Below are 14,505 nucleotides of genomic sequence, written 5' to 3'. Positions count from 1 at the left end.
AATAATAAGGGGTGGGTCCTAATTATATAAATAAATAAGCAAATAAATAAATGGTAATGAATGAACATAAATGTTATAGCCAATATGACGCAGGTGGAGTTCAGAGAACATCCATAACAGCATTGTATCGGCTACATATACTCTTCCTGCGTCATCCTGGCTAACGTGATTCTAAATGATATTACATTTCTTTGAATTCAATTGAATTTGCCCAATCATTTCACGTCACTTTAAATTGCGTATTTTTTCCCCACATATAGGTCAAAACAAATGGATGGCATGATGAAGCTTTTATTCCCAAAAAATAAGTGTTTTTTGTACACAAATAAGCAATCATCCGTAGAGCAACAGCGCCCCAACGTGGGTTATCAAAGATGTCACACTTAATTGAAACGCCCTGTAAAAGCGCCAGTCATGCTAAAAGCAGTCTATGGCTAAAACAGGCACATTTAAACGGGCATTGCACTTTTGGGAAAAAAGCGAGGATTATACATTTAAAGTTCCCCGATTAATTTAAATAACTGAAAGACAATGTTAATTATTTTAATTGGTGACTTATTAAATTATTGTCGTGACACACACTAATGTTCCAGATGTAGGCTACACAGTAGATTTAATTGATTTATATTAATAACTTTATGATACGCAGCATCAACATTAGAACAAAATTGAAAAATCTGATCTTTACATTCTTAATCGTAAAGTTTTTAATTACTTGGTATACATATGAATGACTGCGTAGGCTAATTAATATAATACATACGTGAAAACCATAATAAAGTAAAAAAGTGGAGACAAACACAGGAACAAATTCTATTGTCCAGTATATATTTGCTCTATTTTCCTTTTTCTTGATGTTTATTAAATGCGTAAACATTTTCAAATAAACATAAACTAAATGTGTTTTATTTAATTATTCTGACTGTCTGATGTGCTGATTTTACTCTCTAGAGTTGGGTTGGTTGAGTAACCGTAGTAGTGACTGTGTTGTAGGCTATTGCTTCTTGGTTTTCTGTTGATTTGATGTGCATGCCCTTATGTGGGCTACTGAGGGAGATGTTCCTACAGAATAAGCGTCACGGCTATGGCACCGAGTCATACTGACTATTTTGAACAGAGAACACGTGGCACTGATTCTGGAGAGGGAGATGGAGAGAGAGAGAGAGAGAGAGAGAGAGAGAGAGAGAGAGAGAGAGAGAGAGAGAGAGAGAGCGAGAGAGAGAGAGAGAGGAAGAGGGGCGCACACACTCCTCCTTCAGTCCCTCCAGCCACGCACACACACTGACAGAGCTGCAGTGGTTTGTACAGTAGCCCACAGCTGCCTGTGATTTCACTCTGCTTCCCTAAAGTCTGGGATCGGACGGTACGCGAGGGCAGAAAAGAGAGTTCGAGACAAGAAGAGACATTTGTTTTGGTGATTATCTTACTGTACACCGGAGGACAGAGATGATGGAGACTAAAGTGTGTATTGCTCTTTGTGCGCTTCTGCTTTTTAACTTGGGATCCGCTGAAAATAGTAAGTAGTGTTTTTTTGTATTTGTTTTTTCCCCTTGACTTTGTGCTTCCGGTTTCTAATCTAGCTAATTTGTGCTACAACAATTCTGAATGGTTTACTGTGTCACACAAGCACACACACACACACACACACACACACACACACACACACACACACACACACACACACACACACACACACACACATGCGCGCGCGCACACGCACACGCACACACACGCACACGCACACATACACATCTCACCTGCCTCCGGGCACCTGTGTTGTTTTTTAATTCGAGCTGGCAGATATGAAGTGAGTTCACAGACTATTTTGTTACACCCTAAACAGTTCAGTTCCTCTTGTTTGTTTTCATTTTAAACTTTTGACATTAGGGAATAGAAAGACTCTCTCCCATATCCATTCTATATGTTTTTTTGTTTTTTATGGTGGCCTCGCAGCTGGTGTGGAGCCTCTGTAATTTGTTTAACGGCCTCACACTTTATCTTTCCCATCACATCACTTCCTCCCTCCCCCTCTCTGCTTCTTCCTCTTTCTCCATTACATTTACACTCATCTCACACATCCTGTCTTCCGCTTCCCCTTCCTACCTGTTATGAACCATTTCCCCCATCAAACCGTCCCTCTTTTTTCTCCATCAGTGTCTAACACATAAAAAGAAAATTAGACTATTGACATTTGAAAAGATTTTATTGGGCAGAACTGTCCCATCAGTTCCCCCAGCTGAAATTCAAATGAGAAGAAAACAGCCGGCTCCACTGCAGGATATTTATGGGCTGTAAATGAGCAGGGAAGTACATTGTGACAAATGACACCTCTAACTGTGTGCAGCAGCACACTGTCATTATACTGCATGCATGCTAATTGGCTTGCCTAGAACAGTGTAAATACTTTATGAACAGATTTTAAATCAAAGCAATGCAACCAGACTTTATAACATATGTTAATTGTATTAGGTTGTATTTGCATCAACATACAGTATAGAGATTTAGGGATGTTGTTTAAACTTTGACGTATCCAAATATGTATTTATTTCTGTTGGCACTGACTCAAACGTTTAATTTCTAAAAGAGAAGTCCCCATTAGCTTTCTTAAGCAGAGCACATTTAATAATATACAATATGTATCTTACTTTACATTATAAATGCTCAAAAGACACAACCTATCTAATACTCTCTTTTAATTTGGCAAAAGAATATATAAGTAACTGCATATAATATTCATTATCAATCAATCAATCAATCAATGTTTATTTATATAGCCCAATATCACAAATGTTACATTTGTCTCAGTGGACTTCACAGTTTGTACAGAATATCAGTATGACAATAATAATAATATATAATATATATAATAATAATAATTAAACTAACACAAGATTGTCTTAATCACAATGCCCAAAGCTTTGCAATAGTATATAAACTACATTGAAAAGTAGTAACAGTTACAACACAGTTATTTATTGTCTCTCTTGTCTGGATGATTTAAAGACTACACATTTTAGTAACATGTCATTTATTTCCAAAAATAATAATAATAATAATAATAATAATAGTAAAATGCAAAGTTAGTCCGTTGTGTGGTATGTGCAGTATTCTTGGTTTCTTCTAAGTCCATTTAAGTGGCTGGGAAATGTATTTGACACAATAAATAACATAACTAACTATTAAACTATAGCGAATTCAGGCTCTCACATGTAGCACAATAAGACCTGGTACTGTAAAAGATGAGAGGCTGGAGGCTTGACATGCAGCTTGAGAGGTCACATCGTATGGCAGTAAACATCAGAAATAGGTTCAGATGAAAGGCTGAAGACAGCATGCACAGAGCGCTCTCCAGACTTTTCAATCATGTCCTGTGAAACCAAGACTTATGGGATTTTACAGTAGCAGTTAGATGGGTTTCACACAGAAGCTATTACAGATAGGCATGTCCAGAATTGAGTGTTGAAGCGGCAGACATCTTCTCGCAGAGGAACGGTTGACTGTCCTCTTACTGGCAGGGGGGAAAAAGAGAGCCACAGCTACTTCCCGTTGCACGCTGCATTGGCCTGGAAAGTAAAACCCTGCAATATCTGCAAAGAGGAGTGTGCAACAGCGTAAACAGTGTCTCTCTTTATGAATCTACTCTGCACACACATATCTACAACATACTACTCCAGCATTTAGCCGTCACAGCTCTAATGGAGCTAAAGTGAAGGAACAAGGCCAGCATTATAGAGCCAAGCACCTCCGCCTATTTATGAGTGTGTGTGTTTTGTATCGTTTAGAGTTCAAACAGGTCTCTCTCTCTGTGTGCGCTGATGAGCTGAGTGAGTGATTATGGAGGTAATGAAAGGCATCATGGCAGTGTGTTAGTGAACGGTAATGACATTACATTACAACAGGGCTCTGGCTTTCATCAAAGGGCAGCAGGTAGAAATAGAAATGAAGACTTGAAGAGTTGAGCTAAAGGCGAAGAAGAGAGAGTGAGAGAGATCGAAGGTCTTCATTAAAAGGATGTTATGTCACAGAACAGAAGTTCCTCAGGTCTTTAGGGGGCTGGGGTAGATGTCATGTAAAGCAAAAGTCACAGTCAGCCCTCATCCATTATTTGCAATGGTCTGATATTATGTTTTACAGTCATTTCACAATGTTCTGCCTCATTGCAGTTCCCATTATCCATTTCCCCAACAAGTGACTGGGATAAATCAGATTTAAGACATGATTAACAAGATAAAAACACATTTTGGCTGCTCAAATAATAGTCCCTGCATTTACGCAAAACAAAATATGGATTTGCAAAGTAAAAATGAGATGTTATCTTCTTCTTTTGAAACATTGCACTCATCTTTGTTCCGATGAAGCCGCTCTCTGATCAATATAAGATAATGGATGTTCATTCAACCTCTATTTATACTCAAGGGTTCATTGAGGGGTGACCCTCTTTCACAATAAGATGAACTCAATTACAAATACAAAGTAAAGAAAAGTAAAACATACATTTAAAAAAGCCATTACAACTTTCTGATAAGGAAACATTATTTAATGTTCTAGGCATTGTAACCCTGAAAAAGTGCTGAAAAGTATGTATGCATAGTCAGATAATGTTCTCTGGATAAATTATTTATGAGAAAACACTTTTCAGTTTTAATAATTGTTTGGATAAACAGCTGCCTGTGCTGACTGATAAACCCACAGTGATTAAGAAGGTTGGGATGTTTGCACAGTGTCTGTTGTCCCATGTTTGCTAGAAATAATACGAAAATAGGCTATTCAATTCTCGTAGACAATACCAAAGACTGACCATTATCCAAATGTGTCTTTCCCCATCAGATGAAGGTCCTGCTCCTGCCTCCTCTTCATCACAAAGTTTTCTTCCTGTAGAGCCGTCTCCTGAGGCTGCACACTCTGAGCTTCCTGACAGCCTGGACCCAAACCATATCACAAATCCAAGTTCAAAAAGCAACGATAGTTTGATTGTCAACGCAACTACAGAAGAGGAACCAATGGTCAACGGTAACTGTAACTCTGTATTTTTGATCCCTTGTTAGTCACTATAAAAACACACAATGTCTGATATGATAGACTGAATTAGATTCTTCACTTGTTAACTGTGTGTTGTGGCAAAGAGAAATGATCTGATGTTGAAATTTGCCAGAAGGGAAGGTTTGTGACACTTAAGAAGAATTTAGTACGAACTCAGCCGCAGGTGGCTTTGCGTTTAGCAGCTATATTTAACAAAGTAAGTCCTTATCTCTTTTTTCCATGTTCAAAAGTGGGCCAAAGTGAGCGTCTGGGTTAAAGTGTTGACAGTCAGCTGGGCCTGGATTTTAAAAACTAGAGAACAGATAATGAAAGAAGGTTTAAAACGTAAACGAGTAGAATTAAGAAGGTACGAGTTGAATAATTAAAGTGCAATCTGTAGTGAGAGCCAACGGATGGTAAAATTACTGAGAGAGAAGTTGTTTGGTGTTGAGGAGAAGAGAGAAGTGATTAATGCTGTGTGACTTTTCACAAGGGGGTGAGAAAGGTAGAAGTGAAATACTCCCCCCTCCAGACACACAAACTCTTTATCTCACTCTCTGTCTCACACAAACACACACCGCTGCTGGTTCACGCATCTGACTCATGAACATATTTACAGGCAAGGCACCATTTCAGGGACTATTTTGTGGAAGAGATACAGTTCATTTTAGAGTACTGTTAAAATGTTTATAATTTCAAGATAGAGATATTAAACTTTTAGTTTTCTGCCTCCACACAATACAATTGAGACGAATTGATTTATATTTGTGGTGCCCGCAGCTATGAACATTTACACTTTAACAAGTGTAAGAGAAAACAGCTCTGCTAACAGCTCTTTGGTGTGTTGAGCAAGCTAACATGTTGATGTTTATCTTAGTTTAGCATGTAAACATCCTAACATATAACGATATGTTAATCTGTAAGTAAGTACAGTTAAAACATGCAGCAATTGCCAAATATTGGTTTTTATCATGGTCTTAGTGCCCATACAGAAGATTACTATTCAAATGTAATCTGTAAATTCTATATTAAGATACAGAACAGGCAGAATGAGTATTTAAACGTTTTCAGTGCAAGAAGTTGAGACACAGAACATTTTACAAAACTTATTCAAATGGTTTTCAAACTAGGATGTGCAATGCACCTACAGCGACATTTAATAATGAAGCCGTACTTTTCAAGCAATTCTTTTGAATAGTTCAACAAATGTACCACAGGAAATTCGGAAATGTCATCAGGCTGTAGTTTGCTGTGGTGTTGTCACCGCAGTACTAGAGGAAGTTATGTATTAATTCACGTTAACTGACTCTTTTGCAGTCAGGCACATCAACACAGTTCTTACATAAAGGTATTACTCAGCAGGCTAGTGATACCTTGGTGATTAGACATACAGTATTTCAGCGTTGTAGAAAAATGTGCGCAGTGGAATCACAATATTCTCATAATAATGTATTTCTATTTGTGCAGATACCAACATCACCTCTTCTGCAGAGGCTTCCGTTCTTGAAGGCAATGGTAACCAAACAAATCTGACGACATCTCAGCCTCCAATCGCTCCGTCTGCGAGCCACGCCCCCAAGTCTCACACCCCAACTACCTCCACCTCCACCGGCCCCACACACACAACTCACTCCACCAGTGTCGTCACACCAACCTCCACGCCACCCACAACAACTCATAGCACACCTGCAGTCGCTGACTCCGTTACAGCATCAAACCAAACCGTTCACAGCACTTCTGTCCCAACACCTGAACCACCAAAGCCTGAAGCTTCCACAACTACGATCATCATCTTCTCCAGTTCAATGCCCACCACCAGCTCCTCTCAAGAGACCCCCAATTCTGAGTCAACGTCTCGGCAAAACACTCTACAGCCCGACGAACACCCTGAGACCCCCACCAAACCCCAACTTGAGACAACAAGCAACCCACCGAGCAGCCCCACCGCCAAGGCCGAAGCCCTAGCCAAGTTGCCGTCGCAGCTCAACGTTGGGGGTGATAGTAAGTGCCTCATATCTTCTGTTGTTAGTGCATGAAGTTCTTCTGCCGGGATATTGACAGAGCAAAAGTGTATTGGCTTCACAACAAAGGAGACACTGTTCTTTGTTTTCCAGCAGAAGCCAGTCCTATACACACACAGACACTAACACAACCCCCGTCGACATCTTCTGCAAGCACTGACACCACCAGGCACTCTACAATTATGGCTCTGTTTGGGAAAGAGACAGAAACAGTCATGGGACTCTGTTTTCTTTCTTTTTCTGTAGCCCTATGTTTGTTTGCTAAATGATTTTTATATCTACAGTATCTTACCTCCACCTTGAAAGGAATTTTACCAGGAAAATATGGAAAACCTGATCAACTCTACCCAGTCCACTGGACTTTTGGTTACAGTTGAAATCCATATAAAATTCTCTCTGCTTCTCTAACTCTTTGTGGATTTATTAGGCCATGCTTGGCACCTCGCCTCTTTCCACTAGCTAAAGGAACAGGATGCATCCAGTGCTCTGTGGTTGTTGCTACTTTAAAACAGCAAAGTTTACTGAAAAGTCTTCCATAGCAACATCCATACAGGAATAAACACACAAAAACGCAGAGAAAATGCTCAGAAATATGCAAACACTGAGAGACATCAACATAGAAAGGTCAAGAATGATGATGTAAGAGAGTAACAGCACCCTTAGAGAAAACCTAAACATACTGTAGTGTATGCACATTCAATATAAACTACTGGATTCAAATTCTAAAAATAAATTGTACAATTGTGCCATATAAATAAATTCAATTACTCAACCGAAGTACAGGAAAGCTTAACATCACCATCCTGTGTTTGACATTTCTGTCCTGGGCTGCATGATGAACACTTAAGCTCCACATGCTGCTGTTAAATCTATATTTAGTTCCAGTCACAGCTTTACACAAGCTTCAGGAAGCGAAAATTCTTCTATTTGCACCACGTTAAATCCAATCCATCTTAAACGGTGCATTTCCGGGACATTTATTAGAGCTACAGCATGAACGTGTCCGTCTCAAGTATCTCTTCTGTTTTCTACTTCCAGCAACGGTTGTCCGTGACTCTCCCACATTAGACCCCCTCCTGGCTGGCCTGGTATCAGCCTTCATCATCACTGCAGTCATCATCACACTGCTCCTCTTCCTCAAACTGCGCCGGAGAGACAACAGACCAGAGTTTCGCAGGCTGCAGGACTTACCTATGGTAAGAGTTTGTGACATCCACTTTCAGTCCTGTCCCATTGAAATATCAACTTCTTCAGATAATGTCCAGCACTGAGTTACTTTACTTACTAGTTCTAGTAGTATATCAAAGTTGAAACTAATGTGTTTCTAATGTTTATTGAATAATTTACTTTAATTATTTAAAGCTATTTTAATAATAGCTGTGAACACTCAGTTGTGTTATTCCATTTCCATTTTTGCAGGACGATATGATGGAGGACACACCCTTGTCCATGTACAGCTACTGATGGATGCATGACAAAAAGAAATGCTAGCTCCCAAATACTCTCCTTGAAGCCAGGCTCACGCCACAGCTGTGCAGAACCTGGCAATTCTTCAGCAAAAACACAAAGCATCCTGGGTAGGTGTGAGGAAACCTCTGGATGCTTTCATTTATCTTGATCCCTGACATTAAGGAAAGGACATGATTAAAGCTGCAATGGACAATGAAGAAATCGCCCATGTTGGGGTCCTTTTGGCAAAACGTCATGTTGGTCCCAGTAATTCGAAATTAGGCCTCTGATGAATAATGTATGCTTAACATTTTTCCGCCCCTCATTCGGGACGGGGAGATGGTATAATATATTTTGATTTCCCTAGAGTTGAAAGGGTGTAAAGCAGGAGGCAAAATCATCAGTTGCATTCATCATTTGTACGGTTCACACCTGGACGGATTCAGCCTGTCCTGCCAGACTCTCACCGGAGGGTACTGGTCTAATTTCCCTGTTATAAGTTAGCGGAAAGTCTGGCAGGCGTACGGAGAAGCCTGGGAAAAGAAATGAACATAACAAATGGCCTGATTATAGTGTAAAAAAAGTTGCACTTTACTTTTTCAGGAGTGGAAAAAATGAGAAATGTGTTTGTGTATGGGAAAGATTGAGCTTGTGTATGTGTGTGTATGTGTGTGAGTCTGAGGGGCATATGTGTATTTTTGAAGGCGTCGTGGGGGATATTTAAGTGTTTTTTTCTTTTGTTCATTTTCAATGTTTAAGATCCTGCTGCCTTTTAGCCTGATTTTGATATGTGCAGTGTGAGTTTTTGTTTCTTTCCCGGAGTCTTGTGTCCAGGGGAGAGTGCCTTACACATCTTATGAACAGCTCTGAATGCAAACTGTATTTATATATTCAACCCAACTAACGTCCACATTTATCAGTCATTCCCAGGGCTTTGTGTGATTCCCATTCACACGCACATACAGTGCCAGGTTGCTGCTCTGACTTGCCTGTGATTGAACACTCGCCTTGAGCAGGTTCACCATCAGGCCCTCATTCATACAGTGTCAGCTGCAGACTGAAATGGGCCCGTGGCTTACCACACAATGTTGGCATTGTCCTGTACTACTGATGATTGCATCATGCAAAGACAACTTCATGAAACTCTTCATGTTGTTTCAGCGGTTCTTCAGCCACAGACCTGAAAGCACCTTGTTGTCGCAGTAGGCAATTTCACAAATATTCCTTTAATTATAAAATAATGTAGCAGCCTAATTGTATGTGCTTTGTGTAAGTGCAGGAAAATGGGAGTGGAAATTAGAGACAGTCAATAGAAATAAATTGGAGCTAAAATGTGCGTCCTCAGTTTAAGTTTGGAGCCCTGAATATCTACAGATGGATGAGAAAATAAAGGGAGAGAAATTAACATAAAATGTGGGGTGTTCATAAGTGCTCAAATGCCATGTCATAGATCATCGACTCAAGGAGGGCTGAACTCTTGAAAGAAATATATTCTGTCGTTTATTTTTTTGAAACTCTTGTCACCCCTCTGTGTACATCCGATTCTAGATGATACACTCTATATTTCTGATACGTGTCGAACGTGTGTAAGTATCCAGAGAGAAGGCTTTTCGCTGCCAGATGTTGATTTTGAGCTGTTTGTGTTTTATGATTAAAAAGATTTTGAAACCCTCCCATGCTTTTCAGATCCCAATTATTAACAGTTTGTTATTAAGTGCTCTCTGACTGCAGCACCAACAAAACAAAAACTGAATAGTGATCTACAGAAGCAACCACAGAAGGTCAAGCGCCTCTCCTACAACTTTTACACACTTTTATTGTTTGAGACAGAAACACAAAACATTTCCATACAGACATTCAATGAATGAATACGAGCACTGCTTTACTGCAGCACCAGTACACAATACTTGGAAAATGCATTACAACTGCAGTAGAATGGTCTGATTCATCAGCCAGTATCTGGCCACAACAACACATAAACGAGTATTTTCTTCATTAAATGTTTCTTTAACCACAATCTTAAAAGGAGTGTCTAAGAAAAGGATTGTTAAAATACTGTTACGTACCGCTCTGTGCCAGTTTCTTTTTCCTGGAAGGTCTTTTATTGCTGAATAATGACTAGTGAGATGTCTTGGTAGATGAGCTGGATAGTGTCACTGTCTATAAATAATCACTTTCACAGTCCCAGCCTCCAAATCCACACCCCACTGAACATCTAACCTGCCTATTGCCCCCCACGGCTCTGCTCTATGCTCCGGGATCTTGGTGGGGGGTGTCTGGATACTGAAATATTTAACAGCTTGACACCAAGCCTGGCACAGTGTGACTCATGTCGGGCATAAAGGGACTTTGGACTGTTTTAACTGGGCTGTGGGTATTCAAATACGTGTTGGTGCCTCAATAATGTTTATAGATTTTTGATTCCTCTTTGTCTTCACTTCACCTGCATTACCAGGAATCAAAACCCCATCCCTCATCAGGTTTCTCCTGGATGGAAGAGTGCATTATCTCAGGAAGAAAAAAGTCCATTAAAAATCCATTACTCTGCTACACTGAAGGGTGTAGCTTACATTTAGTACAAAAACAACAGGACTTTAAAGCTGACTGTGAATCTTGATACATTACTGTACATCAGTTAGTGTCAAAGTGCATTGTTGTCACAAGTTAAAGTTATTTATGATATAACAAATGGATTAATAAAAAATGACCAACTTGAGGAAGTATAAGTATACTGTGGTCTGTTTTTGCTACTCAAATGCAGATTTTCTAATGGATGCCACTGTAATTATGGTAAGAGAGAAATGTCCTGCAGACCCCAACTTCACCAAAACCGTGCCTATCCCGAACAATCTGTAATCAGGAGAGCCCGAAATGTAACTATTTTAGAATATTCTGACTGAAAACAAACCTTGTGGTTTAGCCAACCAATTACAGCGCTCGGTTCTCTCATTGACTCTGGCCAGACCCATAATTTATCTCCAGTGACGCGCGGCGTGGGTGCAGCGGGTGTGGCAACATTGAAAGTTTCATATCCTAAGGGGAATGACTGATTTCAAAACTGTGGGCAAAGGGTTTACTCAGTCAGCCTTACAGTAGGAAAGAAAGCTGAATACAATAAATGCGACTGTTCAGGCACAAAGATATTCACCAGCATGAAAACTGTTTCTCTCACAAAGAATCACAGCTGCCAGCTTCTTCAGTGTGTTCCCAGCATCCAACTAGTCTGAGCATGCTTGAGATAAAGGGGATTAACTAACTAACTCGATGGCGGGAAAACAATGCTCAAGCTTTGTGTGGTTTGTTTCAGAACGCTGTGGTAGAAGGAGCCTGGGTGTGCCACAGGGGACAGGAGAGTTTAACGAATACAGTATATTAGAGGGGGAAAAAGTCCCTTAAAACTTCTGGTATTCTCACAAATAACTGTTTAAAATATAATTAGAGAATTCCCCTTATTAATAGAAAGTCTCCACATTAGAATAAACAATGCATTACTTATATATAGGCAGGTCTATAGAAGGTATAAAATTAACTTTTCGGTGTTAAAATGTCTAAAAACGACGAGCCCTCTTTTTATTCTGTTTAGTCGTGTACCTATATAATTCAAAATGTTTCCTAAAATGTTGAAAATAACAAGAGAAATCTTCCATTGTAATAAAGGTAACGGCATTTAATAAAGTCTCCTGTATTGGCGTTGTATCACCATTGTGCAAAATCAGCGTTGTAGCAACCAGATGGTGTCATAAATAGTATATTTTACTTGCACTCAATCGTAGATGCATTTAATACCTTCATATTTATATAGGATGAAGGCTTTTAGTCATTGGACATCTTTATCTTAAGTTATCCGAGGGCTTAACTAAACAAAGATTCATAGCGATTAAATTAAATGTATAGTAATGACGCTTGAAGCCCCTCTAGTATGTCTATCTATAGTCTGCCTTAGAGCATCGGAGATACAATGATTTTAACGTGAAACTGATGTGTGTTCTCACAAGTTTACACCACCTGGTCTATTTGCTTTGTCAAGCCATCCTAATTATGAGAAGCTGTCTGCAAGGATGGTGAAGACTCCCATGATCCTAAGTTACGTAACTACACCACCAAACTCCGTGTTTGTTTGGATTGAGAGACCCACAACAGCAGAAAATTACATGTTGTGTGTTTAAGCAATAACACTAAATAGGATGACTTAATGACTTGTTATTATTTGTGTGTGCCTCTGTTTGATGCCAAGTCTGCTGTTTGCTGTTCTTTGTTTCCTTACCCTTGAGACCACAAAGGAAATTAGCCATATGGCGGTTTCTGTAACCCTGAATACTTCTACATTTTTAGTTTTGTGTTTCAGAATAGAGGTTAAAACTCCCTATTGTACTGGTGGTATCAATTTAAAAGAAATAACTCATATCAGGTAGTGTACTGGAGAGCCAGAAAAAGTCTTCATGTTGCTGAATCCTTCCCAATTCAAATAACAGAACATTCACTTTATAAAGAGGTCAGAGGTCAGCAAGACTGAGGTCTGATTCTAAATCTGGATGTACGTCTTCGTCAAGGAGATCATCGCCATCGTCGTCCTCGAGATCTGATCCGGGGCCAGCAAAGTCGCTCCGTGTGGACTGAACGCTCAGGCGCACCCGCGGCTCCTGATGAAGAGCTGGCAGAGATGAAGAGTGGAGAAGGAGCAGTTACTTTGTGTGTGTGACTGACTGAGTGCCTCTTGTGGGATTAAGGCTGGAAGACATTCAAATGTTTTCTCATAACAAGTGTGTGACAGTACGAGTGTGTTTCTGTGCGTGTGTGTGCGTGTGTGTGTGTGTGTGTGTGTGTGTGTGTGTGTGTGTGTGTGTGTGTGTGTGTATGCAATTGTCAAATTAGCCGGGCTCCACAGACCCAAATCACTCTGGGAAACATTTAGAGCAGAGATATTAATCTCTTCCGGGAACATTGACCCTCTGTTACAGTAAGTCTCAGGGGGAACAGTGCACACGCTCACACACACACAAACACACACAAGGTACCAGATTTCCCAAGAAATTACGAGCTATGCAGAAACTGTGGGAGAGGAAATGAGAGCCTTACTGCTTCATCGGCTCATAGAAACACACTGGGTTTACACTCTGGATCACAATGGTGCTGCACATCTAGATCCATTTACTCAATTCTGTTATATCACTCATTTTGAAATGTTCTTTCTTTTTCTGTTTTCATCACGAGATATCCCCTTTTGATTTATTTAAAGAAAAAGAAGAAGAAACAGCCTTATCTTAATTCAGCTTAAACACTTGAAACAGTGGGAAACAGCTAGCTCTGTCCAAAGGTAACAACATCCACCTACCAGCACCTCTGAACTCAATAATTAACCTATTTCCTTTATCATTTGCCTAATTTACACATAAACTGCGTAAAGGGTAAGGGTAAAAACAACCCAGCAGTTTGACAGACAGCTGTGTGGAGGACTTATTCTTGGATGGCATCTGAGACTTCCAGGATTCCTGTCGTCACTCTGAGGCAGCGAGGCAATTAGCAGCGACTCCAGAGCAGATGTGAGAGTAATATCGATCCTCTCATCTGACTCACGGTAAGAGACAAATACAAATTTTCCCCCAACATGTCTAAGTGCTCAAACTATCTCTAGTCTGAAATGGCAAACGGCCGAGTGCTGAGTTAGATCGCCTGGGATAAATCAGAGTGAAGGTTAAGCCAGATGTGTGGGGGAGGGGAAGGAGGGGGAACTACATGTCCCATCTTGCTTGAACTGCCATCACTCTCCGTCCATCTGGTGCCCTGCACAACATTCTCTCTTGGTTGGAGCGAGTAATCGTATTGTCACGACATGTTTGAGTTAGTGGGCCGAATACGAATAATGGAAACACCTGGAGTTGATGAGTCAGCACCAGAGGTGGGAAGTAGTGGAGTACAAATACTTTGTTACTGTACTTAAGTACATTTTTCTGGTATCAGTACTTTACTCCACGACGACTTTTTACTTTTACTTCTTACATTTTTAACACAAATACCT

General features: G+C 40.1%; 2 protein-coding genes across 3 annotated transcripts in view; one reads left to right on the top strand and one right to left on the bottom strand.

The window, feature by feature from the left end:
• Positions 1–1,233: 1,233 nt before the first annotated feature.
• Positions 1,234–10,162, top strand: LOC307031621 (uncharacterized protein). Its single transcript, XM_079668865.1, has 5 exons — positions 1,234–1,516; positions 4,828–5,010; positions 6,487–7,020; positions 8,079–8,236; positions 8,460–10,162. Exons 1-5 carry the CDS (start codon positions 1,447–1,449, stop codon positions 8,502–8,504), a joined length of 990 nt encoding a protein of 329 aa, XP_079524991.1. The 5' UTR covers positions 1,234–1,446; the 3' UTR covers positions 8,505–10,162.
• Positions 10,163–10,288: 126 nt separating this feature from the next.
• LOC307031608 (uncharacterized protein) overlaps positions 10,289–14,505 on the bottom strand; it is a gene marked incomplete at its 5' end in the record, with an annotated part of 11,440 nt that continues 7,223 nt past the window's right edge. For both annotated transcript variants that reach the window (XM_079668846.1, XM_079668847.1), the window contains one exon: positions 10,289–13,140. In XM_079668846.1, coding sequence (XP_079524972.1) covers positions 12,983–13,140 — 158 coding nt within the window. In that variant the 3' untranslated portion in view covers positions 10,289–12,982. The remainder of the gene's footprint in view (positions 13,141–14,505) is intronic.

Source organism: Notothenia rossii, assembly GCF_949606895.1.
Source record: "Notothenia rossii genome assembly, chromosome: 1".
In the NCBI taxonomy this organism is placed as follows: domain Eukaryota; kingdom Metazoa; phylum Chordata; class Actinopteri; order Perciformes; family Nototheniidae; genus Notothenia; species Notothenia rossii.
Note: the sequence above shows the minus strand (reverse complement) of the source record. Positions and strands in the feature narration are given on the sequence as shown.

Bases quoted from the DNA above. Each gene is read 5' to 3' on its own strand.
- LOC307031621 (XM_079668865.1), top strand. From the start codon at position 1,447: ATGATGGAGACTAAAGTGTGTATTGCTCTTTGTGCGCTTCTGCTTTTT. The intron at 5,011-6,486 runs GTAACTGTAACT...CTATTTGTGCAG, and splicing joins AGAGGAACCAATGGTCAACG to ATACCAACATCACCTCTTCT. The intron at 7,021-8,078 runs GTAAGTGCCTCA...TTCTACTTCCAG, and splicing joins GCTCAACGTTGGGGGTGATA to CAACGGTTGTCCGTGACTCT.